Source organism: Serinus canaria, chromosome 3, assembly GCF_022539315.1.
Source record: "Serinus canaria isolate serCan28SL12 chromosome 3, serCan2020, whole genome shotgun sequence".
Classification (NCBI taxonomy): Eukaryota; Metazoa; Chordata; class Aves; order Passeriformes; family Fringillidae; genus Serinus; species Serinus canaria.
Genome location: NC_066316.1, coordinates 40,142,223 through 40,170,024, shown reverse-complemented (window position 1 = coordinate 40,170,024; position 27,802 = coordinate 40,142,223). Strand labels below are relative to the sequence as shown.

The window sequence follows — 27,802 nt, the reverse complement described above, 5'->3', positions numbered from 1 at the left end:
AGTTTATCCCGTGTAAGGCTAAGGGCAAACTAATACAGGATGGATGATGCTACTTAGTTTAAGTTCTAACAAAGAAGAGGTTGCACTTTGCTTGAGCTCCTGCAGTGGCTGTACAATATATTTGCCTTCAGTAAACAGCATGTAAACAACCAGTTACAGACAATTTCAGTAAGGGAATATACCTGCCCTCATAAAGACTTGTGTCCCAGTCAGGGGGAATTCTGTGGATCAAGTCCTTGCAAACATCTGCAAGTGTTACTCACAGACACGAGTCTTACCCAAATGTATACATGGCTCATCATATCTTCTTGCACTTGGCAAGCTTTTAGTCCCCAGAATTGAAGGTGTCACAGACAGAGTTTTGTATCCCAACCTCTCTCGTGCCACCTACAATTAACTAAAAAACTCCAAATTTTCCTTGCTAGCAGTACAATCAAGTACTTAAGGTCCAGATAGCTGTGGTCTTATTTCCATGTCCAAATATATTCAGGTGATTGACACCAGGTGCCTAGGCAGACCTGGAGAGCTATTTAAGCTGCCCAATTTTAGGTGAGATGATCTGTACAGTACTAGAAGAGAAAGGGACCCCCACGGGCAGTCAGAGATAGGGGTTTTTGTTTCTTTACTAGACTGGCTGATGTGCCCCATCCAGGGAAGAGGGGAAGAGAATGCACACTGGGAAAGGCAGGTACATATGAAGTCTCACAACTCTTCCAGAGTTGAGAAGAGGCATGGTATGAAAAGCTGGAGAATTCCCTCTGCTAAGGATCTTTGCTGTTAGAAACATGGATAGACTATCTCCCAGCTGCAGCTACCCCAGCAATCCACTCCCATTCTTCTGATGCTTCACATCAGATCTGGAAAGCAAGAAAATTTAATATTTAGTCCTTTTCTTTCTGTGAGTTAGGTGCTACTTGACATTTCATAAACCCTATTAAGCAGTGGGTTTCTGCTGGAAAGGTTGTTTGTCACTACAGCAACTTCAGCTGCAGTTCCTGCTGTCCCTCCTTGTGTCTTGTTGGAGCAAGGCTCCCCAATTCAACACAGACTTGGAAAAATATTCCATCAATTTTTCTAGGGTAGGCCAAATGGCCTTCACCCTGTAGCTGTACCATCACTAGAGTGCATTCCAAGGAAGCAGCAGAAGAAGACAGAGAGAGGGAGAGGAGGCAGAACATTGTTTTTGGCTGGACCAGTGCAGCTGTAACCTGAAACTGTATCATAAATTAGGTTGCCTAAAAACAGAGAGCAGGAATTTCCCCTTCCCACCCAGGAGCTTAGACCACAAGGCAGGGACACAGTCAGCCATGAGCCTGCTCTGTTTGCTTCCTCAGCAGGTCATGACATCCCTGCTTTCAGGTTCTGTGTGGGCACACAGAAGAGCAATCTTTACCATGGGCATCCACCATGCATCGGTGCCAATGATGCTCTCCTCCTTGGAAATGGAGGATAGGCCTGGATGCACCCATGTGGATATTTATGGATGAAGTAAACTGATCGAGTTCAAATACTTTTGGGAATGCTATTTTCTGTTTCAGAGAGGTGAGCTTGCAGGGGAGAGAGCAGCTAGACAGCAAAAATGTTGTAGATATGTGAAATGACCTTATGCCTGTCAGTCCAGGGACACTGGACTGGCTTTCTACACCTGACATGTGACTGAAAGCATGACAAATGTATCTCTATTTACTTAAAAGTACTTACCCTACTTATTTTTACCCCTGCAGAGTCACAGTAAACAAAAGCCAAAAAAACCTGATGAACATAGAGGGCCACGTAACTGGCACGTGCATGGTGATTGGAAATTACCACCTTTTTCTAATTTCTTTATAATTCTTTTCAACACAAAATCTGAAGAAAAAATGTATTTGTCACCTGAAAGGAAGAAAAAAAAAAACATGAAAGAAATGTGGGATAGGCATTATAAAGTGCTATGTACCTTATAATGAAATTTCTCAGTGGCCTGAAAAGGAAGATACTACAGAAGGATGCCTGGCTGAAGTGCTTTGGCCTCTTCAGAAAAGGCCTCTTGCAGCAGCTTGCCCATGCCTACATGACCAAGAGCTAAGTTTGGGGCAGTGTCCAGAGCCCACTGCACCCCCTGAGAATGAGACTCACCCCCAAGGAGCTTCAGTGCCAGCAGGACTTCCCTCTGCTAGAGCTCAGCTTTACCACAGGAGATGGCAAGGGGTAACTCTAAAAGCTGCTTTTAATGTTACTGAGATGAGTATTTCTTCTGTCATTTTAATGGAAGGAAGAGAAACAGCTATTTTTAAAAAGTAGGACTCCTCTGTGGAATCATTTCCAAGAGACTGTGGACATCATCCCCATGGAAAAAAACAGTCATACAAACCCCCAAAACTCAGTCCTCAACCTTGAATTAAAAGATTTCAAGAATCATTAACAGTAACAGTATTTCTGGGACATACAAAGAATTGGAGAGCACTTCCTACCTTTTACAGATTTTGAACAATTTTACATTTTGGAAGTAACTTTAAGTGAACCAGGCTGACTTGTGTTTCTCATCTTTACTTGATGTATGATGACAAAAGGAGATAACCTTGGTATAGATAGCATGATTTATTCAGAACTGAAGTCAGTGAGACATGCTCACCGTCATTGCAGATTAGCAAGCCCTGTGTGTACATTTTTTATTACTTTCGCCTTTTCTCCACTTACCAGCCATCATCCCCAGCTTTTACTTTGTCTTTGCCTGTCTCAAAGTAATGTCCTTTCTAAAGGACAGAAACCAATCCCACCAGGGATTATATTTCACAGCCACATTCTTTATTTACAAGGGGGTTTCAGTGCTCCAGACTTTTTATACTTATAAGATACCTAAGTTGTTTTTATAACTTGATGAAATGTTTATAAGTGATGAAATAGCTTTCAATACAGAAATTTAATGAGATGACTTCCAGCAGACATTTTAACACTTCCAGGCAGCCTCTAGAACTACTGAAGTTTGGTGAAATGCGATTATTATTTCTTGATACAAGTTTTCATATCAGCTCTGTTTGTTTTCAGGAAGAAGACATTTTTTCTTCCTGAAGAATGACAGGTTGAAACACTCAGTTCCAGGTAAATTATTTTGTTCTGGCAGTAGAAGAACCACCACCCCCTGCAGAGACAAGAAAAATACTAAAATAGGCAAGAGCTCTTATGGCAGGTAAGCAAGGCTCTGACCAGAGTGGTGCTGCTGTGAAGGGAAGGGGCAGAGCCCTCTGTCAGGAAAAGGAGGGCTGTGTGGAGGTTGTGGAGCACCTTTGAAACCAATCTCCATTTTCAGAAGCAAGAGCAAATCCCAATTAACTCTACCCTTGGGCACCCACTCAACAACTCAGCAGGAATTTCTCAGGAATAAGGGGAGATCTAGATGCCTCTTTTTCTACTATACTTAAAAGCATACTCTCTGGGTAGAATAAATCCCATACTTGAGGCACTTTCCCTAATCTCACCTCCTGTATGGACAGATATCACAGCACTCTTCCCGGTCACCTCTTGGCTTTGCACAGGAGCTGGGAATTCATTCAAACCCCTTACTCAGTGCCAGGTAATGTGACGAGGAAGAAAGCTGACAGGACCTACACATTAGTAATTTTATCCAGAACATGGTGGAGAGAAGAGTATTTATGGAATGTGTCTGTGCAGGAGATTCACACTGTACAGCAGAACTGTTTTGTCCCAGGTAATGCAAAAATTGGATTTTCGTGGCATTTTAGCTAAACTTACCATATTTGACTTCCATTTGCACTGACATTGTCGTCAATTCAAATTATTTTATTCCAAGATCTTAATTTGCTAGAACATAACTGACTTCTAATGACCATTTTTACAACCCTTTGTTTACAGATTTCAATGGTTCTTTCCTGTCATATTATATTCTGCTTCTGCTGCCTAATTTCAAAGCTCTTGCTGCTTTGACACAGCATACCAGTGTTAATACATAACTGATGCATTTACTAAATGGGCAGGAGGGAAAAACAGATGAGCAAGAGCAGGGTAAGCACTTGACTGTAATTATCTGTGAATAGGCTTAGGTTAGCAGTGTTAATGGCAGAAATAGATTTTACACGTCAGGGTAAATTCATCCTGTGGGTAATTCAAATCATCTTAGTGCCATTACTTCATGGAAATTTTCAGCCTAAATGTTCCCCTTTTCTTTTCTCCTTTCATCCCCCATTTCTCATTAAAGAAGCAGGATGACACAGCACACAAGGATATCCCTTTGCTTCCCTTAAACTTGCAGGATTGTGTGATTATTTTTGGCTTTCTCTCCATTTTTTCCCCCAGTATTTTCTTATCCAGGCACAAGATTTCCCAAGGTAGGGAAATCTGCAGCACTGCCTGGTAGCAGAAGGCAGAGAAAGGGCCGCCGGGGCTTTTGCAAGCCGTGGCCTCTGTTCGGCCAATTGTTTCCTGCACGCAGGATTTCGGAGCTGGTGGAGCTGCTCCCAGGCACGTTTCCCTTCCCTTGTGCTCCAGCCCCCTCCCCATTCCCCCTCCAGAAACACCAGCTCTCCTTTGTGTGGCAGTGCAAGGTGCTCCCCAGGCAGGAGGCTGCAGGCAGGACCCCAGCGGCCAAGATTGCATTTCTTCCACATCCCAGTTTGCTGGGGGGTGGGGATCAAAGGAAACATGCAGGATTTTAAAAAAAGAGGAAAGGCTGATGCTTTGGGCATGAAAAAATCGGTGGTTTTGTAGGAAACTCTCTCCTGGCCTTACTGCCTTTGTAGATGGATCTTTCCTGACTCTACTGCTTTTTTATTAATACTCTAACACTTTATAATTGCAGACATCTCTATTATTAGATCTAGGGAAGAACAGATAAAAACAGATTAAAAAAAAAAAAAAAAGAAAAAGAAAACTTCCATTTAGTACTAGAAAAAAGCTTGACTGTGGAATATTCTTCCAAATATTTCCAAAGTTGATTAGTTCATGAAAAAAAATCCACCCTTCCCTATCATCTACTGGTGTTATTCTCCCTTTTGGACCAAGAATATATAAGTCAGCTAGAAAGAAAAAGTTAAAAATAGGAAAGCAATATTACAGACCACAATTCTAATCAAAACAAAAAACCACATAGCTGAAAGGAAGTAAAATTAAGTGAAAAGCTTTTGTGAAACCCACGTTCAGAGATGGCAGAAGCCAATTTACTCCTTTGCAAGGTATGCTCTGGCAGGATTGTTGTCTTTAGGGGTTGAGAGAGGAAAACTTGCAGGGGACAGACAGCCAGAAAGAATTCTTTATTAAGCAGTGAATGACAATGTGTGTATATGTTTGCCATGCCGAGGACATGAAATTATTTCAGCGTTGTGACGGAGGCCTAGCAGAGACATGACAAGCACTGTGAAACCCTGGGCAGGGATTTAACAGCTCTGGCATGGTTTCAAAGTCGTCAGAAAGTAACCAAAACTTCACAGTTTGAGTTTCAGTGCATGGTGAAATCAGCAGACAACTCCTGTCTGCTTAAAAGGAATTTGTACCAGCAGCTTATGCACTTTGTGTGTATTTAGCTGCAGATACCAACTTGCCAGAGCACCTGTATAGGCAAAGGTACATCAAATGGGTTCTGTCAGAGAGAACGTGACAAACTCTCAGGGTGGCTGTGCCACCACAACAGGGATCTCGGGAGGCTGTGCAATGAACACAGGTTTGGGCTTGATTAGAGCTTGGGTTAGGAAATCTTGAATCCAAGGGCCCTGGGAATTTGGTCAGAGTTAGAATAAGACCATAAGCCTATAATGATGTTAAATGATTTTGTGTTACTGAAAGATTTTGTTTCTCTTTAGAATAAAATGCGGCTTGTGACCATTTTAGTAAATACAGTCCCACAGAGACTCTGCCAAGGGTAAGAGTTACAGCCTGTGTGCTCTAGGGCCAAATTTGATTTATGAACCCACTCTCCCATCCCAGATTACCCACCTGGTTTTTCAAAGGTTGCTGACAGAGCAACATTATGCAGCTGTTCCCTTACTACCTGAAGGCGTCTCTGTTGAAATGTCAAATGAAAAACTTATTGAAGAAGAACATCAGGATCCCCTGGGATGAAAGATGCAATACACAGTGACATGTATGGCACCAGAGACAACAGGGTATAAAGTAAAATCTCCCATGTCCTCCCCAGTCACATGGCACGTCCCTGGCACAGGAGCCAACCTTCAAGTGCCCACAAGCAGTTTATGGTTCCAGACCTGTACCTTGGCCTCACTTGCAGAGTAATGTGGTCAATGATCAGCACAACAGCATTTGACTTGTATTTGATATAAACTGCTGTCTTACACCTCATCAGTTATACCTATACCTTGTATATGGTGTTTGATATAATGACTAATTATTATCAATAATGTAACCAATACTGTACCAGCAGATAAGCTACACTGCAACTTTATTTTTACTGTTTACATGTTTATATGTTATTTTAGATAAATTTGATACTTCATATGTAAAAAAAAAAATCCCAACCCCAGAGCTCAGAATTAAATCTGATTTTGCAACATGTTAATCATGAAAGCCACAGCATGATGAATAGTCCCACTGAAGCTATTGATCATTTTCTAGGAATAAGGCTAGAGCCAGCAAAATCAAGCTGTAACATGCACTGAGAACATCACCAAATACAATTTTGCTTCAGCATGTATGCTAACAGAAAGCAGACTGTTAGAATTTCATGTGTAATACCTATGATGACTGTATATGCAATGAAAAATACACAATTATTACGTCTGCAAGAGTTGCATTATGGCTGGAAAGTGTCTGTATGCAGCTGGTTAAATCTGACTCTGAGAATGCAGTTCTGCAAACAGCCTTTTATGCAAGACATTCAAGTGATTTTTTAGGGCTCCCTGACTGCCAGCTTGCTGCAGACACAGTTCAAACTTTTCTTTAGGATTCATTTCATGCCCTCCTTTCCGCTAATATCCCTGAGATCACTCCTTTCTCTAATGAATAGCTGACCTATTCTTCTTTGATTTGCCATTGATTTCCTCTGCTTACCTCCCAATGCTTTGCCTGTTGATTAAACCCTAGACATAGGAATGCCTCAAATTTCTGACTTCTGAGTCATCCTCTCATGACTTGAACAGCTTGAAGCCAGCTTCAGCTCCCCGACATCATTAGTGAAAACTCCTTTTGTTTTTAAACTCTACAAGCAACCCATTTCTCTCCAAGCTGAGGTGCTGCTTGTGAACTAGACAATAAATAGTAGCAACAAAATTATCTCCTACGTGCACCGTGATAATTATCATAAGGAAAGGAAAGGGATACTTTTTCCGAGACAGAGAAGGCAAGCCACAGCTTTCCCTTTTGCACTACAAGATCTCTTTGCCTACCTGCAATGCAGACAAGACCCTGAGTAAAGACACCTGCTTATGCAAACTTCTATTTTTGCATGGGGTCCCTCTGACTCTGCATGAAACATCAGCTTACAAAAGCCACTCTTTTTTCTGAAGACACCAGCTTTTAAGAACCAATCCACAAATCCCCCTCTCCAGCTTCCAGTTTACAGAGCAAGCTGGATGAAACTGCTTATCAGCACTGCAAGAAGGAGAGCTGGAGTTGATGCTTTGAAAATTTGCAGTGGTATTTCCTTGGAACACAGATATCTTCAGACTCCAACACTTTGATGTCTCCTTCAAAAACAAACAGGCTGACACTATCTCAGTTTTCCTGCAGTCCTGATGTTTCTCAAAATGCAGCTTGTTTTCTCTAGAGTGCCACACAACCCTAGAAGACCAGCTATGTGCGATAATTACTATACTTCCAATTAAGGTAGTGGTACCTGACATTCTGTACTAAATTCCATTTCGATCACGGCTACATTGGGAACACCACCTGCACACAGCCCACGCTTTTCTTACTCTCCTATTCAGGTTCTGTTGGAAGGAAATAGCCCCTAAGGATTCTCGGGCAAATGATGAGGAGATCAGTTTAAGGTGGTGTGCCACAGAGCACACCCCTGTCTCAACAGCCTAGACAGTGCTGGCCTCCTGTGATAGTTTTCACAGAAACTGGAGCCATGAGTTTGTAAGCTACTGTAACATTTTCTTTTTCAAATGATCAAAACCCAGAAGAATGCAGCAACTGTTCAGAGCTATTTGCTAACATTTCAAGTTCTCCACTAGCTGTCAGAGCACGACAGAAAGTCCTACTGTGACCAGACAACTGCGCTGGCTCTGCTGCAGGCTTCATGCATGGTACAGGGCAGGGTAAATAAGAACAGGTTCAACAACAGAGCCTACACTTGGGCACAAGATTCTGTGCCCTTGCATTCAATCCTGCAAATTCATGCTGGAAAATAAGAGAGGAAGAGCAGGTGATATTACAAGATGCTGACTCCAGCACTGGCTGGACCACTCCATGAGACAATCACCAACACAGCAGCCCACTTTTCCAGCAAAATAAAGGAAAAAAAAAAAAACAAACGGGGATTTTCTTTCTATTTAGTGAAACTGATCAGTTTAGCAATCTGAAGAGCTCCAGTGCTGGCTTAAGAAAGGTGCTACAACCACGAGCAAAGGGAGTGAAGGAGACAGAAAATGGTAAAGATTAAAAATGGATAGTGTGACATGTTTCATATGGACAGAAGGAAGATGTCATGCCAAGTCAGCTGCCCATGAAAACATGCATTGGGCACCTCAGAATAACATTAGAAACAGCTGGCATGCTGAGAGGGCAACTACATAGATCAGCCTTGGCTTAACAAAAGGACAAGCCATGAAAGATTTTACCTCAGCCATTGAGAGTTGCCTCTATTCAGTTAGGGCCCACAGCCCTGGAACCACTCCTGAAATGAGGTACCTGTCCATTTGCACAGATAATGATTATGACACCAATATTTTCTCTCAGAAGATTGTTGTGGGATGAGATGTTCCCTCTGCTCACAGAGCAGCCTCACTCTTACAGTCCAGCTGGAAAGAGGCAAAAGTAAGGTGTCCTCTTTATTATCTGTGCCAGCAAGGCTGAATTTTAGCTAGTCTCGTGTCCAACCTCAAACGCAACATTAAAACCTGGTGGTCAGTACAGGTGACCAGGTGGCCATGTCAAACCAGCAAGTCAGGCTCACTCTTGAGGCTCCTCCAAATCTAAATCTCTCTCTTTCTTTTCTTTCTTTTTTTTTTTTTTTTGCTATGGAGTTGCACAACACTGTGCAAAAGCCTTTCCACCTGCTCCCCTCACAGCCTGCCGCCAGTCCAGCTCCCACGCCGGCTGCATCCTCACATGCAACTGGATATGTGGGGAAATTGAGCAACAACCTACTCGTGAGGGAGCAGCTCAACATAACTTGAGATGATGTCCGCCTTCTTTCAGAAAATTACTATATTAAAAAGCAGATTATAACACAGAAGAGGGAGGGAAACAAGAAGGTTTATGGCATGCGTGCAGCACAGCACCTCCCTCTCGAGCACTGTGGCTCCCAGGCGCGGAGTTCCCAGATGCGATCCTGACTCTTACACTGCACCTCTTCACGCTTTGAGCCATCTCCCCCTGCCAGCATCGCCCACTTAACCTGGCTGCGGCACAGCCACCTGGACCGAGTTCCAGTGACTTGCTGTGGTCACTCTTAAATGCAATTTCCCCTACGCAAACTTCATTGCTGCCAGTACGGTGAACTGAGTATCCACCAAAACCAAAACCGCCTCGCAGCCCCGCCAGCAACCCCTCATCCCCGCACGCAGGGCGTCCGCCGCCGCAGCTTCCCCGGCACACACCGCCCGTCCCGCCCCCGCGGCTTCCCCTCCCCGTGTGCCGCCCCGCCTGGCCCCGCCCCACCGCCGGTCCTCCCCGGGGCTCCGGCGTGCGCCCGCCGCCTGCCCCGCTGCCTCGGTGGGCGCTGGATGCTGAACCGGAGAGGCCGGAGGACCTCCGCGGCGGGGGCTATCCCGCGGTGAGTCCGTGGGCTCCGCTGTCGGGAGAACGACGACGGGGTGTCCCAGGGCTCCCGCGGCAGCGGGGGGGAGACGGGCGCGGTCCCGGTGACCTGCCGGGGGACAAAGGCGAGCGGGACGGGTCCCGGGTGGGAGCGGTGCCGGCGGGGAGCGGTGCCGGCGGAGGCGCCGGGCGCGGTGCTGCTGCGGGCGGAGCTGCGAGCGGAGAGACCCGCGGGGCTCCCGGCTGCGCCCGCCGCCCACGGCAGGGAATGGTGGGGGCCAGGGAGCCGGGACGGCGGTGTGCTGCCCGCCGAGCCGGGAGGGGCTCCGTGCAGCGACCGTCGGTCCCACCGCGCGGCAGCGAAAGTCTATTTACAACTTTGTGTCTGGATGGGCGGTGCGAGCGTCGGCCGGAGCGATCTCCGGCTGTGTCACATTATCAGGGGGTTTTCCCGTCGGGGCCGCCGCCGTGGGTGTCCCTGCGCGTTCTCGGGCGGAGACCGCGGGAGCGGGCAGGCATGAGGTGGGGACAGGAGGGAGTGGGGCTCTGGAGGACCTTGGGGTCGTGGTAACTTATCTGTCCCTCGGTGTCGTGGACCGGGCCCCGGCGGTGGGTCTCGCTGGCGCTGGATATGGGGTGATGCTCGGGCTGGATCAGCCATATACACCGGCTGCGCGACGGGAGACACCCAAGGCGGCTGGCCGTGTCCCAGGGAGCTCCCGTGGGGCCGTACGACGGCACGAGTGTGGGACGCGTCCCAGCCGGTCCTCGGCTGGCTGCCACCTGCCTCGCACGTAGCGAGGGACACTGACAGCGACACGGCCTGGCTGGTCCCACCCTGTGGGACAGCACCTGGGCCGCCTCCTTCCGTGGGGCAGCCTCGGGGGCGAGGGGCTGGAGGCATCTTGTGGGGCTGGTCTGGGTGGTCCGACAGCCGTGAGGGACTTTGATGCACCCGTACGGGGCGGGACGGGACAGAGGAGAGTGTCTCCGCAGGTGTGTGCTTGCGGGAGAAGGGGTGGGCGTCAGCAAGGCAAAAGTTTCCCTACCTCGTTTCTCTACCGCTTGGAATTGTTTTTTGGTAACGATTTACAGGAAAAGGCTTTGGGTTTCCTGTGCTGAGAAGTCGTTATCGTCTGCATCGAGAGATGTTTCTCCTGCTGTTCGGCAGTGACAGGCTCTCAGGTTAACTCCCCTGTGGCACTTAAAATGCACATCTGTGTTTTTCCACCACGCCAGAAAACTAGCACACTGTCTGAACCTTGTCCCTTCTTCAGACTACTGCTGTGATGCCCGGGCCCTGGCAATAAATACTTCAAAACTGTTTTAAAAAACCCAAACCAACAAACCACAACTGTTTGAACATTGGTGACCCATTTATTTTGTTTAGTGTTTTTAATTTTTATTTTGTTCCTGGAAAATTTGGAATGACAACAGAATGCCTTGGCCTCACTGCTGTTTATTCCTTCCATTTAATTGTACAACACTCTTAATCAAAGTGTTCTGGTTTCAGCACCGGTGGTGGTAGGAGTCTGTGTAGTAGCCTGTGTTTAGGCTTCAGATAAGAAGTGTCTAATCAGAAAAAAATGGAGAGGTGGGTGGGGGTTGTGTTTCTTGTAGAGATCACCTTGAGGAAGAAAAGAGGGGAGGACACAAAAAAAGAGTAAGGCAAAAATAAGTCTACACAATGCTGTTGAAGAACTTTAGTTGTAGTGATTCTTTGCAGTGGTCTACTGAAAAATCTGTCTCTGCTTTTTGGGCAGGTTTTTTTTTCCCCTTAGAATTTTTGTTGTTGTTAAGTGGATTTTTTTAAATACAAACTTGATAAAATGGGATAAATACCAGTAACACCAAAACTGTTTGGATTTACATGTGGTTTTCTCATCTAAGTCTTTTTCTGATAGACTGTTTTAGACGCAGGTGAGGGCCATACCATTTAGATTTTCTTAATGGGTGAATTTTTATGGGGTTTTGGGGTTTTTTTGTTTGTTATATTTTAGTTTGGTTTTTTTTTTTAAATCAAAGCTGATAGTACTTTACAGCACTTTTCCCAACACTGCAGGTAAAAAACATATGAATCCACTGATTAGCTCTCTATCAGCTGGCTTTTGTAGTAAAGTCGTTTCCCTACTGTTCCTCCAAAGTGAGACAATGTAAATGACTTGCATGCTTACTGTGCTCCAGGGTTACACTTCTTTTCTTGCAGAAAGTCCCCTGTTACTGCGCTGCTGCTTGATAGTCTTGCTGGTGTTAAGCGGTGGTACCTTAATTCGTGGTGTCTGGTTAGCAACTCTGCACAGACAAACGGTGGGCTTGGACCAAACATGATCCTCTGGCAAGGAGGAGCTGCTCCCTGGAGAATTACAGGAGAAGATAATTTGCTTCTAGTTTAACCATTTCTTATGTTTGCCTTTTCTTTTTTTCCCTCTATTTCCTCCTTTTGCATCAATTCAGCATCGCCTCAAAAATGCAGCACTCTGTAAGGCTGGGGTTTTTTTGTTCTGTTTCTTTTTTTTGTCTGTGTCTTCCCCACTGCTTTGCTAAAGCTGATGTCTGACAGTGCTGTGTGCAAGCCTCTGAAACTGCAACTAATCATAAAGACCCTGCTGTCCGTGTTAATTTTATCAAGGTATTGGCAGATTGGCATTTTCACACTAGTAACAGATGCAAGCTGTGTTCCAGGTGGAGTTTTATCTATTCTTTTTGTCCACTTCATCCTCTCTGCTCTGAATATTTTCAAGACTAGCTGTACAGTTGAGGGGGGAAAAGTTAGAAGCAAACTGATGCAGAAACTGCCTGGCTGGTCTGGCTATTTAGATAGTGATTCAAATGGAATGAGATCAGCAGTGGACTTTCCCCTTCCTCAGGGGAAGCAAGCCAATTTATTTTTTACATGCTTATTACTGGTAGCAAAGCTATTCCTACTCAGAAGAATTTGTTACATTGTTAAAAAAAAAAACCAAAACTGTGTCTCTCCTTATTTGTCCTGCAGCTCAAAGTATTGCTTGTGAAATTATAAAGATGCTTTGCTCTTTATTTATTTATTTATTTAATAAAGACTTTGTTAGTCTGCTGCTTCTATAACTGTTACAAGGTCTTTGTGAGAATAGCAATGAAGAAATTTTTGGACAGTTCTGCAACAGACTTCTGGAGTTTTAGGGATATATTCCAAATCAGTCCAGTGTAGCTCAAGTGAAAAAATACTATCCCTGTAAAATAACTTGTGCCAAGAAAGGCCTGTAGTATCTCTCATCTGTTGTGCTTGAGGCAAGAGTATAATGGATCCCCTTGGGAGAAATCGTGTTTATAGCCTTGGTAGACTAAAAATGGAATATGTTTCCAGCTGGAGGATTAACTGATAGGCTTTTGGATCAGGACGTGTTATGCACTTGCAATTTGCATGGTATAGGAAGGTGCTTCTCTTCTGAGTTGCCAGTAGAGAGGCCAGGTCTTGCTGCTGCTCTTCCTAAGTTTCCTGACAGTTGTTGTGCCTGTGAAGGAAGACTGGCTTTCCCTTATTGTAAAGAACTTGCTGCCCGCACTTTCCTCTCCTCTTTCCCATAGATAGAAAAGATGAATGGTCTTTACTAAAGAACTGCAATTTACAAGGCAGAATTGCCAAGCACTGGAGTGCTAAATTGAAGAATCTCTATTCTTGTTCTTACACCAAGATTCTGGACTGGCATTGTCTTTACTGCACTCCCAGCTGTGCACTTGTATGCCCATAAATGAGATTTCCCTAAGGGTCCATCTCATAAGGGACACCTCGGTGTGTTTGAGGGGTGACAAGGTTGCTGTTACTGAATGGCTATTCCAGCAATTCTCTTCTCTTAACTTTTGCAAGATCTCATGTGATGTGTGTTGGGAATCCAGCTGAGAAAATGGAGCTTGGCATTTCTGACCAGGCTTCCTTTGCAGCTGCTCTGTGTGAGGTGTAATGGATACTGAGGCTGGCTCATGCCCAATGCCATATTTTGCTGGTTCTTTCTCATGCTTCTGCAGTTGTCTAGGCCAATTGATACCTTAAATTGGCACTTACTCTTAAACTTTAATTAATGTGCTTGATTTATGAAGCATGATAAAGACTTATAAGTGATTGGTATTCAATAAACAAGTCTATTAGTAGATTATGCAGCAGTAATGAAATTCATTGCAATAGAAACTGCGTTTCGGTAGTCAGATGCTATAGGGTACAAAAAAACTACTGTAGTACTACAGTACAAAGCATACAGTAGTACTACAGTACAAAAAAGGTACTGTATGTGCTACAAAAGTAGTAGTACATACTACTACTTTTACCAGTCAGTGAAAAGGAAGGATCAGTTGATTGGTTTATCTTCCCACAGGAAGATTGTTTGATTTCCCAGGTAAAAAAGCGTGCTGGAAAGAAATTGCATGCTCTAGATGCAGACTTTACTGTTTGGTGTTCTTTAAAATGTGTACAGTGCTGAGTTTTGCATGAAGTACTGATAAAATAATGTATTTTAAAAGGCTGCCTGTTTTTGTGTACAAAAATTCAAAGCCACTTTCCATCACTTAAAAGTGATGGAAAAACATAATCCCTATGAGATCCTAATTTGTCCCTTTTTGCCTGAAGCCTTTAATATTCATTGTCTATATCTTTCAAAGAGCTCCTGAACTCAGTTTTGTTTCAGCTAAATATTAAGCTCATAAAGTGATTCATGTTGTGCTGTCCTCAGAGGGAGCAAACTGCTGAGGAGCTTTCTTCTTCCCATGGGAGAGGTGGATGGAAGCGTGGCAGCTGCTCTGCATGGTTCTGCCATTGCTGCCCTTCCCTCATGCTTCCATTCACTTCAGGAGCACCTCCTTTGGTGCTCTGTCCTTTGTTAGGCATTTTTTCCTCTCCTTCAGGACTAGTTAGTGCACCCAAAACCATGAGTCACTTTTATTTGGCTGCAAGAGAATGCCAGCATCCCTGGGTTAGGAGAGTTGTCCCTATCTTTGAGTTTGTGTTTAAGGACTAGGACAGCCTACAGAGTGTCATAGCAGCATGGTCCTAGGTTAGGAATGGGTGTCCACAGAATTTTGGGAGATCCCTTCTTCCTAAACACATTGTGTGGGGCTGCAGAGCAGAAGAGTTACAAGCACTAGAGCACATTTCCTGTTCTAGGATTCACTTGTACTGCTTGATGTGGGGCAGGAAGGCTGTATAGCACAAAGGTGGGGAGCCTGAGCAGTCATGCCTAACTAAGAGCTGCATCTAATCCTGCAATGAAGACTAGCGAGAAAGCATTTTCCTTACTATTGTTAGAGCTCAGTGTCACCAAGGAGTGCTGCTTGTCCAGGAAGAAAGTAAAAAGGATGTTGGCTGGTATCTAAAACCGATGCTCAGCAATTTCCCCATCTCATCTGCTTGGGTTCACAGCCCTGGAGCTTTTGAGGGCATCTTGCATTGCACCTCTTGAAGAATCCTAAAGGAAAGGTGGGGGCCAGGCCCACAACCCTGTCCTGTGAGAGGACTGTGGTCACACCTGACCAGGTGCAGAAATAAATCCCCCAGATCCATGGGCTGAAGCCAGTTGTCTCTGCTGTCAGTGTTACACCTGCCTGTCAGCCAAGCTGCACCAGTTCTGGAATCCAGTTCTTCAGAGCACCCAAGTGAATGGGATGTGTCTTGGTGTTCCTTGTTCAATGGCTTTGAATACGGCTTTCCTACAAAGTGGGGTGCAGTGTTTGAAGACAGGTGTGTATTTTACCCAAAAAGCAGTGTGTGGATACCAGATTTGGTACCTTACCTCCCTGTGGCATCTTTGTCCTTGGATGTGTTGTGCTAGTCCTGGAATGATGCTGAGGTAGACGCATTTGAAAAGTTAATGTGCTTCTGGGAGTTTGCTGCAGGATGTGACCTGGTTGTGCTGACTGCTGGTCACAGGTGGCACTTTTCACATTGTCTTACAGCCATGACATAAAGCTATTTAGCTTCAATCTTGTTTTCTGCCCTGACAAGCAACTTTGTTTCCGCTCCTTCCTGGCTGATGCATCTTCTCAGAGAAATTTTCATCATTGCAGGGTTTAGTCAAAGGAGGTGGGTGGAGTTTTTTTAAAATTGCTGAGAAAGACTTATACATGCCATCATGACATCTTTTACCTGCTCAGGCCCTTTGTTACTCTCTTTTGCAGATAGTACTGGTGCCCTACAGTGTGCATATGAGGGGACAAAATACCTGGAAGGTGAGGAGGGTTTTCAGTTCTATGACTGTGTTTCATCATGAGTAGGAGGCAGTCCAAGTGTGGGTTGCTGCCAAAGGCAGATTTGTTTCCAGGCAGTTGTCTGTCTGTCTTGCTGCAGGACTGCCTTGATTAAAGCTGCTTAAGCTGTTTGTGAAACTGCAGCCTAAGAGTCTAGTGTTCTTAGAAGCCTAAGAGATCTCTGGATGGTGTCTGGAAAATATTAAGAAGAGTCTTAATGTTTCTGGACAATTTTTGATGGGAGGCTGTAGGGCCACTGTGGTAAGGTTTCATAAGGAAGATGCTCAGTGCTCATTCTCTATCAACTCTAGCAAAAGCAGATGTTTTACTCTAAAAAACCTTAAAAGCATATTTCCAGGTGTTCGTGAGAGAAACACAGAATTACCTGTGCTTTTTTGCTTGAGAGATAAGAACTTTGTTTTGCTTTGCTGCTCTGAGTTAGTAAGTTATGGTCATTCATCTGTTCCCTTTATCCCGCTTGAGATGTGGTTGTAGCTGACATAGAGGCTGAAATGAGACTTAGGACCCAATTTTCTGTGGTGTTATGAACTAGTGTGTAAAATACATGGTTCATTACAAGTGCCCACATGCTGTCTGGATGAGACCTTCTCCCAGACAGGCTGGCAGTGGCATGGCCCCAAATTCAGTGGTGGCAGGACATCCTTGCGTCGTTGGGTGTATGGTGGGTGTGGTGTGAGGTGTTTCAGTGAGCCATCCTGCTGATCCCTGAAGCAAATGGCTCCTTCCTTCTCATTCAACTCCTCTTCCTCCCATGGCGGGCTCTGCTGCTCTTTTCCACCTTGCTGGGGCAAACCTCATCCATTCCTGCTTTGATCCAGCAAGTGCAGAGGTTCTGGCCCTGTGCTGGGAGGCAACTTGAGGGTCTGTGGAGAGAGGAGGGGAAGATTTAATTGAGTTTTTATGACCATGTTTGAGCTGCTTAGTGAGAGAAGTCTTGAAGTTAATGATAGGCATGTTTTCCAAAGATCCTCTGCATGTGTTTTTAGGTAAAATAAACACTGCTAAATAAGCTGTGCTACCACTCTGGGCACTAATAAGCCTCCTGTCTGATACCAGAAGAATACAAATAAATAGTGCCCTTGACTGTTTTAATTGATAGACTTGCTGGGCCTTTGACCAAGCAATTGCATCTCAAAATGCACTTCTTCAGGAGCTAAAACATGATTGTTAGTTTAAAAAAAAGCAACACAACAAAAACAAACAACCTGTAGGGTGTCTCAGAGGCTGATGATTGACTTCAGCTTTTATTAATTCATCTGCAGTGCATTTGCTGGAGCTTTTATGGTTTAATTGAGGTTAAGAGGTTGGAATCTGTGGTAAACAAAGGAATGGCATATGTGCAGTCTGAAATTGTGTATGTTTAAGTAAGAGCATTCCTTCTGGTCACTTGTTTTCATTGGGCAGTTACTCCTGACTCACAACTTCTTAAAAAAAAAAAAAAAAAGTAAAGGTGTAAACATGCATTGCTAGCAAGTTAATGATTCATTATGTTTTATCACATCCTAACATACCTCTAAAGAAGAGAAGGTTGAGCTGGGCTTGTGTTTGACCTCCCCCTTCAGATTAAGGACTTTTTTTCTTTAACCCTTTACCTGTCATGGGAGGGTCCACAAGCTCATTTGTTTTGAATTGTAAGGAGAAAAACATCTTCTCTTCTGCCTTTCTCACTTCCCTGTTCCGAGGGTCCACAGCTGTTCCCTTAAAAATTCAAATGGAAAAAGCAGGTGCGGGAAAAAACTCTCCAGAAACCTTTTATTGTCGAAGCTACGGGGAAGTGGGAGTCAGTTTCTTCAGCTGTCCTAAGGAATCTGCGTGCGTGTGTTTGTGTTTTATGGTAACTTTTTTGTCCTACTTTCAGTTCTGTTTTGAGCCCCATGAATGTCTTCACTGGCTGTGATGTCCCCTTGTGAGAGGGAAGGTGTACTGGCCAGTGCAGCCGTTTGACAATTAAGATAAGTTCATACTTGAGGTCTTTATGCTGTTGATATAGTTTATGGCATGAATTACATCAGCTGGCAATAACAGTGGTGACCTGTTGCCCTCAAGTCATTCTGTAGACATCTGTAATTTATATACAGCTGTTAATAGTGTGTAGTCTGGACCCTAAGAGAGCATGTGAGTATAATTATTTCAATGAGAGAAGATAAATCAGACTTTTCTCCTTAATATTTCAGTTAATAGCAGCTTTCACATGTCCCATAAAGACGAATGTCTTTTTCTCACTTGCTTTAGTTTAGAGCAATCTTTTAAAAACTCCTAGGTTTTGTTAAACTAAGTACTTGTTCTGAAAAAATACTTTAATAATTCCCTTGTCTGCAGTTTTTGTGTACTTCTGTCTTATAAGGAATGCTCTACATAGCTTGAATCAAAAATTGCTTTGTTAAAAAGCCTTGTATATGCTGGCTCTGGGAAGGCTCTGGGAAGGCGCTGCATGGATCAGCTTCTGTATTTGCAAGAGAACACTCCTGGATCTATCTTGTATTTGCTTTAAAAAATAATTTTTAAAAAATTGATGCTTGAGTACAGAGTTGAAAGGAGAGGGATAAATCCAAGTTCTATTTGCTGTACTCTACATTATTGTTTGCTTTTCCCATCTCCCACACAAGAATTTGATTCTGCCACAATTTTCTCCTGAACCAGGACAAACATGATTTTAAACACAAAACAATGCTTTTTAAACTTATTTGTAGTGCTCATGCACACAGATACATGCACATACGTGTCTGTGTGTTAGTATAACATGGCCAGCTTCCCTGCTCCTTGTGATCCCTCATCTTTTATGCGTTGTGGAGGGTGAAGGAAAAGCCCATGGCTCCCTTCACAGCCTGTCCAGCTCAAGGTGGGCTGGGCTGTGGGTGGTGGGAGAGGGTGGCACTGCCAGAACCAGTGCATTGGGCTGCCCTTGCTGGGGTCTGCACCTGTCCCCAGGTGTGTGGGGACTTTGGGGACAAGCATCGGCCAGCAGCACCTCTGTTGCTGTGCTACAGGTGAGTGCTCGGGTGTTGCTGGTAGAAGGGAGTCAACCCCTTTGTTCAGGGCAGCTGGGAGTTGACTTACATCAAAACTTGTATGGGCATAGAGTGGACCCCATGGCTGGTATCTTGCTGCTTTAGTTCTCTGCTGGCATTGATACCTAACCCACCCTCGAGGAACCTCTCCCCTTCCTGATGTATTCATCAGGTGCCACAGGATACTTCCTGAGAGGAATGCTGAGAGCATTGGATAGAAGAGGGCTATAGATAAAATGGTACAAGTTGCTGAGGAAACTGTCTAACCTAGCTGTAAAGTCAAGGTGATGTTGGCTACTCTGCATTTAGCTGCAAAGAAAACTTCCATCTCTTATTTCTGGTAATATCTGAACTTCAGCTGTAAGGTGCTTGTGCAGCCTGTGCTCAGTGCTTGAGAGGAGGACAGTGCTTACCTCACAGAAGGTGTTATACAGTGGCTCAGCCTTTTGAGTTTGTGTTCCACCTCCTCATTTGAGTTGAAGTGTAGAGGATTTCAGGCAGTGGTTTCCCAGGGAGTAGGGGTGGACTGAGGGGGAGGACAGCACAGATGAAGTCCTCTGCACTGACATGTCTCTGTTGACAGCCCATTGAACTCTGTGCTTTGGGAGTGAGTGAGGTGCCTGGCTGAAGGATGGGCACTCCCCCATGTCACGAGTGTTTTCAGGCAATGGCCCAAGGTGCCACCTGCCTTATTGCTTACACGAGTCTGGAAACCTTGAGTCTGGTTTGTTATTCCAGGGAGACCTCATTGCTTTATGGCACTCTCATGGGACTTTCAAGCTGTTTAAAAGGTTGATGCTGCCTGGTTTGTGCTGTGATGCTGATGGAAACATTGACTGACCCTGGAAAATGGATGACTGTTGGGAGTGGTTTTGTTTTTAAACATCTCATCACATGCGCGCTCTGAGCTGCTCCCAGTGTCAATAGAAGCACGGCACTGATGCTCTCACCTTTTCAACAGGTACATGGGATGAAGGGAGCCTGACACCTGTCTGGAGAGGAGACCCCAGCCCCTGTGGAGCTGCCCACCATGAGCAGGACACTGCTGGCAGGCAGGATGCAGCCAGAGATCCGGAGCGTCTGCGTCTTCCTGCCCACCCGTGAGCAGCTCAGCCTGGCCGTCGGGGTGAGTGGCCGGGAGGTCGCTGCATCGCGGCCACGGTTCAGTTTTGTTAGCTCCCATTGTTCTCCCAAAAGCCTGGTGCTGGTCTGCTGACCAAAAGGCTATTAGCCAGCTTAGGGTAATTGCTGCTCCATTTTCTAATTGGGCAGCTTCAACTCTTTCTCAGAGTTTGTTAGAAGTCATGGCTGTGTTTGTAGGGTGGGGGGTCTCCTCTGCTCTTTTTCTGTTGTTATTTACATTTTATTATCTCTGAATGGTATTTTGCTGCTTGTAATAATCCAACAATTTTTTAAAAATTGAACCTGAAATACCCCCTGATTACTTAGCAAGTGTACCCAACATATGACTATTTACTCTTGTAAAGAGTCCAGCTATCCCTGGTTTTGACAGCCTGCAGATCCCTTCAAAGAGTCTAAGGCAAACAACCATTGAGGGTGGGTTTTTTCCCCTCCTCTTGAGTACTCGCACACACAAAAAATCAAGGCAAGTCGCTTCATTTCTTTGATTGCTGCCTCGAATGTCTCCAAGTGTGTGTGAGTGACAGCAGGGCAAGCTCAGCTGGCAGCCCAGGGTGGCACAGTGTCTGCACAGCACGGTGCCTCTTTGTGCAATGCCGGCTTCTCCTTGAACTTCAGAGAAACCGAGCTGACAAGAGGCACTTGGCGTTCAGAGGACCAGCGAGTTTCAAAGATAAGTGCTCTCTTGTGAGCGTGTGCGTGCACTCGTGTGGGCTGGGGAGATTTGGCTTTGTTTTGGGTAGGTTTTTTCCCCTCTGCTTTGGGATGAGGAGGGGGAGAAGACAGTTGAGGTGAACTGTTATTTTAAGTACTTGATTGAAACTGTGGCTTTTAAAACTATGCGTGCTAATCTTCAAAATCCATGTCGGAATTTTCCTACCTGCTGGGTCTAAGTGTAGTGTCCTTAACTGAAACAGCCTCAAGGGTTGGATGGAATAAGGCTTTAACAGAAAAATCTGGGACGCTCTGCTTCTAGGTTACTGGTTCAAACCCAGCCCATCCACTGCCCCAGAAGGCTTCTGCAATCTGCTGGCTTTTGTGCAAGGCAGAAAACGATGATTTAATTAAGTTCTTGGCAGCAGGTGTACAGGCCTGGGTAATGGTCTGTTGCAGCTGACCCTAAATCTCACCTTCTTATAGCTCTTATCAGGGAGGCTAAAGATGGGAGATAGCAGAGCTGCTGGCCATGGGGAAGGTGCAGGAGTGCAGTGCGCCAGCAGGGCTGACACTGTCACTGCTACTCGCTCTGCCTGTGTCTAAATGGAGCACACAGCTGTTCCTTCACCACTGGGTCATGCTCTGGTAAATCACGAAAACCTGCAGTTTATCGTAAAATAAATTTGGGGTGAGAAATACTCTTAAGATCGAGTCCAGCCATAAACATGATGCTGCCAACTCCACCACTAAACCAGATTCCTAAGTGCTACATCTGCATGTCTTTTTTAATACCTCTAAAATATTTCATGAGCATAAGAAATAGTATTTTGCATTGAGTGCTGACAGGAACAGAGGAAAAGTGCTGTGTCCCTTCCTGTTCCCCAGTCCTGTCCCAGCCTGCTGCCCCTCCAAAAAGCTGGTGTGCCTTGTGCATCACTCTGTTGTCCTGCAGAGGAATCCTCCTCATCACCTCTCTGTATTCCTTTTAAAGACATTCGCCCTTGTCATTTCTGATACCCTTTTCTTTCGTGTCTGGGAAATTGGGAAAGTATGTACTTGGAGATGCCTCTGTGTGAAAGGGAATAGCTGCCTGGGCCAAAACATGAGACCTCAACACACGGTTGTGTCCTAATTGCATAGAGAGTGAAACATGACCTGTTACAGCTGGGCAAGTCACCAGAAACAGCTTTTCATTTGGCTTCGGACTTTACCACAACACTCATTCAAAACAGTAACAGAAATTAAGATTTCACAGCTGGAGAGGTCTTTCTTTTTTAAAGAAACATCAAGGCAATTTTCTAGTGATGTTGCTAGAACCCAAATGTAATTAGCACAACCACAGATGATACTTTGTGCATTTATTAGAATAATAATGCCACTACTAAAGATTTCCAAAGCCTTTTAACCTCTGCAGTGTGGAATGCAAATACTAAACAAGCTTGCAGCTCATTGAGGTAGGTAGGAATGGTTATCTTTCCAGCAGAATAAATTATAGATCCTTCCCATGATAAGCACAGTGTTTATGCAGGTAAGTCCTCCCTCTCCCCTCCCATATAAATTCCACCCTTCCAGATAAGAGTTTACCTATATGTGTTTTATGTGGTAACATACAGATTGAAGCTTGCTCTTTAAAATGTATTTGTCTTACACCATTCCAAGATAGTGCTGTTGAAGAGGGAAGAGCAGGAGCCATTTTAAATTCTCTTCCCCCACAATCAAGTATCTCCTAATTAGGTACTATGTCTGCCTTTCTGAATGTACAGTGAATCTGGGGGGATGGTGAGGAGTAAAACTGCCTTCTTGGGACCAGCTGTGAATGTGAGGAGAAGCAGAGCTGTGAGGGGAGCTAGGGGGTACTGCAGCTCTCCAGCTGCTCTGAGGAGAGCAAGGCAAAGTGAGAGAAACTTTTGGAGTGGAGGAAGTCTGGTGAGGTCCTGTGGGTTGGTGAATGGCAAGCATAGGTCTGAAGTCTTTCAGTTGTTCTGTGAACAGGAGAGCCAATATTTCAAAACATACATATCAAGAAAAATAGATATAGGCAACTAATGCACGTGAATATCTGTACTCAGAATGACCTTGGAGTAGCAGTTACCTTCTGTAAACTTGCACTTGATTTCACTTTGGACTAAATTTCACGTGTAAAGAAGCCCTGAGCCCGACATGGGGAAAAGCTGAGTATCAATGGAAGGAATGAGTCATAATATTTCTGAGATCAATCTTGGCAGAGGAGCCATATGCATAGGGAGGAAAGTCCAAAGATGAAAAATGCAAAGGGAAGTATTGGTTGCTTTGAGCAGAGGGGAAGGTAGGCGAGAACAGCAGTTGCAAATGTAATTGGTATTGCGTAGCCTTTAAGGCTGGGAGTAGAACTTGATACAGAAGGGAAGTGCCAAGAGGAGACTGGACAAGGTAGTAGTAACATACCTGTTGTGCAAGAACTCTGCCTAAATCATTGCTTAGAGCTGTGTGCCACAAAACTGTCACTTGAAGTACTCAGTTCCCTAGAATTAAGTATCTTAAAGCAGGTTTTCCTTCCCTTAGATATGAAAGCTTGCCACTTAGAAAATTCATCTCATTGTGTAGCGTTTACAGAGAGTCCTGTGCTGCCAGTGACTCTTGTATGCCCATAACCATTCTGGCTAGAGTTAGGTCTTAGCAAATCCTTCCCAGGTAGGAGAACATGCTCAGAGCTTGCTTCTTTGGCAAAGGAGATTGTTCTGTGCCCAACTTTACCTTCCAAGTGTGTGTTCTGGGTGTCTGACCAAAGGCTGCATCTAGGTGTGAGACTGAAAGGGTGCAGTCTTACATGGAGACTCCTAATTAAGACCCAGATGTGGTTTTGGGTCTTATCAGAACTGTGCACTACCTCCTCCCTGCTCAAAGCTTACACGTGTTTGCATTGGTGTATTGCAGGCTTCAAAGCTCCCGATAAAGCAGTAGTGAGTGTCTGGCTACTGATGCCTTGTCAAGTAGAAGAAAATGAGTACTTAAATGACCTCCTGTTTCCCATTGTTCGTGTCTAGTGACATGGTACAGCCTGGGGCAGGGAGGTGAGTGCAAGCCAGTTTCTGGGGTGTGTGGCATACCTACACTAAAAGAGCTTTAAAAATTAGGATGGTGATTGGTTTGTAGCAGAGTTAAACAGTCGACGTCTGCCCTGTCATCTCTGTTGCTCAGTAGGTAGCACTGCACTGTACCCCTGCAGGCAGCTGCTCCTGGCTCTGCTAATCTGCGTGGTCCAGCAGTGGGGTAATGAAATTCCAGGGTCTTGGCCCATTTTGCAGCTGCAGCTGGCTGCACCATGGCCTGAGCTGAGGTTGTCTGTGTCAGTGCTGTTCTGTTCTCCCCATCTGCTCTTTCTCTGGACTCCTTCCCCCATGCCTCTGTGGGCTGGGGGGTTTCTGTGTTTGCCTGTGCTTTGTGTGTCAGTACTCCTGGGATGGTGCAGTGAGTCAGGGGAAATGAGGCTGTGGATGGAGAGATGTTTAGTGGGGGAATCTTCCTATCATAGTACACATCCAGGTCTGCACGTGCAGCTAACCAGAACTCCTACTGGGCAGTCTGTGCATTACAGGAGGCAGGGATATCAGAAGGTCTCAGTGTGCAGGGAAACAGGCAAGGTCTTACAGGCTTTTGGCTGCAGCTGCCAAAGATAAAGATGTTAATGGCTGTGTGACTAGAAGTCAGCAGGAGACAAAACAAGCTCTTCTGTGTGGGCTGCAGAAAAATCACATCTCTAACCTATGAGCTACTCAGAGTCTTGTGTTTGTTTGGGTACTTTTGTTCCTGGCTCTCCTGAATGAAAACTTTTGTTTTTGTTTTTGTTTTCTTTTCTTTTCTCAAAAAAAAAAATTTTGCAAGGGAGCAGTATTTTAATTTCTGTAAATATTAATGATTATTATTCTATGATAATAGCAATAATACTGAAAACAAAGAACGTTCTCTGGTGTGGCTGTGTTTGGGTATTTTACTTTGGTACCCAAAAATGTATTGGCCTGCAACTCTTCTTTAGAACTCTTCTTTAGAAGAGTTGCTCCATCTAGGTGCATGAGCCATCTGTAATGTTGGATTGGTTGTGTCTTTCAGGTCAAAGCCACTGGACAGGAGCTCTTTCAGCAAGTTTGTGATTTAGTGAAGATTAAAGAGCCTCACTTCTTTGGCCTCAGCATTGTTAAAAGTAAGCAAACTCAATGCACGAGCAAGTGACTTGGCAAACATCCACAGACCCGCTTGTGTATTTACAGTGTGTGCATATATACACAGTGGCTGTGCCTGCAGGGGGAATTTGATTGTAATAAGGTCACAAAGTATGTAGATTATGCAGAGCCTTCCCAGAGCTCTTTTGATCTTTGGTATGTGGGCAGACAAATTGAGTAAAGGGGGGGGGGGGCGCTTTTGTTCTCCACCTTTGTTCTTGGATTCCACCTCTTTGTGGGGCTTTCTTTCTCTCCTGTAGTGGGAGTTGCTGGTCAACATATTTGTTACTATATTCAAAACTATAGGTATCAAACAGGAGGTGGATTTTAAAAGGATTTTGGGACTGAAAGTGTTACTTGTCTTCTTAAGTCACGTGTGAAGAATGTGGCTCTGGGGAGGAAACTCAAATGATTTTAAGGGACTGAATAAATGCGTGGGAGACATTGGGTTTTGAAATGTCACATGGGAAATACCAAACTTCCAGTCCATGAGTTTAAGTCCAGTTTGCTTGGTCCTATGGCTTAGTATTGGCCAGGAAATGGTGTTAAGATGATGCCTTAAAGAAGCAAATTGACATGAGAGATCACATTTCTGGTATGGTGTAAGCATTGACATTCCCTCTCTCAAACCCAACTCCTAGTAATTAGAAATGGATCTGTTGTCTTGTTTATCTTGCCTCCCCATATTTCCAAAAGCACAGAAAGACTTGTATCTCCTGCAAAAACTTTTCTCAAGTGTGTTATTTACTACTGCAATTCTAGATATTTCATTGAAATTATAGTAGTCTTATAGAAGTCCTTCTAAATAAGGTTTCTTTTGCCTCTATAAATATGTAGGATGTGTTTTTTCTAAGTTTGTCTCATTTCCTTTATGCTCTCATTCTGTAAGAACTGCTTTTTTTGAGTGCAGTGTTCAAACTGAGAGGAGCATAAGCTCTTTATCTCCATAAAGCTTGCAGTCTCCAAAAGATTCTTTAAACCTAATATACCTGTGCTTTAAACCAGCATAGTTTTTTTAATGAGAGGAGACCTGAATGCTCCTAGCTTTTTTCACAAATCATCTGTGTTTCTGAGTCCTCCCCTTTGCAACATTTTGTAACACCAGGTTTTGCCTATTCCATTTGCAGGACATCTTGGTTATAATTGTCCTATCCTGTAAGACAGAGCAATTTCATTTCTATTTTCTTTGAATTCTTCTCCTGTTCTTCTCCTATTCCTTTCACTTTTTCCCCCATTCACATGTTTTTTGCTTCATATTTTCTGTACCCTGCTTTTTCCTTCCCTGACACATTTTCTGTGAAGCAGCTTCCTTCACCCTGCCAAGCACAGGGCTTCTGGTTCCAGAGTAACCTGTAGTGGCAGATACCTTTCATCATGTTGGAAATGCATTGTAACCACCACATCCCAAAGAGCATAACAAAGCTGTTCTGACTAGAGTATATTGTCCACAGCTTGAAGTGGAAACAGTCTTCTCACTTCATGAAAGCATTCTTCCTTTTTATAGCAGCTAATTCTTCCTGAAAGCTCCTAAAAAGTCAAGGAAAAAAGCTACAAGAGTCCAGGGGGTTTTTTTGTTTGTTTTTTTTGGTGTTTTTTTTTTTGGTTTTTTTTCTTTTTTTTTTTTTTTTTTGTGTGTGTTTGTTTGTTTTTTTTTTTTTTTTTTTTTTTTTTGTTATGGGGGCTGGTTATTTGCTTTCCTGAAAGGAAAGACTTTTTCTGTTCCACAACTTGGTTTCTCTCCACTTTGTTTTTGGTCAACAGACTGTTGATCATCTCCCTTGTTGCCTGTGGTAGCTGAGGTCTTGCATCTATAGCAAATGTAGCACTGAGTGGGGCATTTGGAAGTAGTAAAGCAGCCTTTAAGGTATTGCCTGCTTCTCAGGGATTTTTGACTTCCCTTTTCTGAGATGAGAACTTGTTGTGAAGTGCTCAGGTCAGGCAGTGGGGGGGCCCAGGTAAGTGTTGCATTCCCAGGGTTGCCTTGTGGATGCTGAAGTTGACTGCCTTGGCTGTGTAGCAAGTCAGTGTACATCCCACAGAGGCTGTGAAGGGGGGAGGCCTGGTCCTGGTCCTGGTCCCTCAGGAAAAGCTGAGCTAGGTGTCCAAAAAATGGAGAGGAGGCATCTACATTTTTCAACAAGGTAATCCTTTCCTTCATCATGCTTTCACCTCTGTGCTGCAGCTTCAAGAAGACATTTTTTTTTTAAAAACAGCCACCCTGTTTTAGTAATGATATCATTCCTGGTTTCTTATAGTGTATTTATTTTTGGCAGTCTGATATTGCCACACGCAAAACAAGGTATTGTAATCCACCTGCATCCATTACTTTGCTGCTAATTTGTCAACAAAACCCTGACTGTCAGCAGTAGCAAGAGAATGAAAATTAAAGGATTTCTACAGAACTGTAGCCAATCACACTGCATGGATTATCTGGATTAGGAGCCCATTTGACCTGCAGACATTGTACAGATACACTAATGCTCAGTTGGTCTCATAGTAAGTATGTGTGTGGGGGGAGAGGTTGGGGTCTTAATCATAAACAGAAGTTTAACCCCTAAGTGTGGCAAAAAGGGAAACGGCACCATAAAGCACCAGGCAAGCTGCAAACCATGAATGCTGTAAGATCTAAGTTGTAGGTCTTGGAGCATGTTTCCCAGCATTTGATACCTAAAAATGTTGCCTTCTCTTCTGACAGTTGTAGAT

General features: G+C 44.4%; 2 protein-coding genes across 4 annotated transcripts in view; both read left to right on the top strand.

The window, feature by feature from the left end:
• DACT2 (dishevelled binding antagonist of beta catenin 2) overlaps positions 1–27,802 on the top strand; it is a 420,082-nt gene that overhangs the window by 154,438 nt on the left and 237,842 nt on the right. The gene's annotated exons all lie outside the window — the stretch shown is intronic.
• The window catches only part of FRMD1 (FERM domain containing 1), a 41,102-nt gene continuing 23,061 nt past the window's right edge, over positions 9,762–27,802 (top strand). For all 3 annotated transcript variants that reach the window (XM_030236192.2, XM_030236191.2, XM_050972647.1), the window contains exons 1-3: positions 9,762–9,883; positions 20,068–20,232; positions 24,990–25,080. In XM_030236192.2, coding sequence (XP_030092052.1) covers positions 20,137–20,232; positions 24,990–25,080 — 187 coding nt within the window. In that variant the 5' untranslated portion in view covers positions 9,762–9,883; positions 20,068–20,136. The remainder of the gene's footprint in view (positions 9,884–20,067; positions 20,233–24,989; positions 25,081–27,802) is intronic.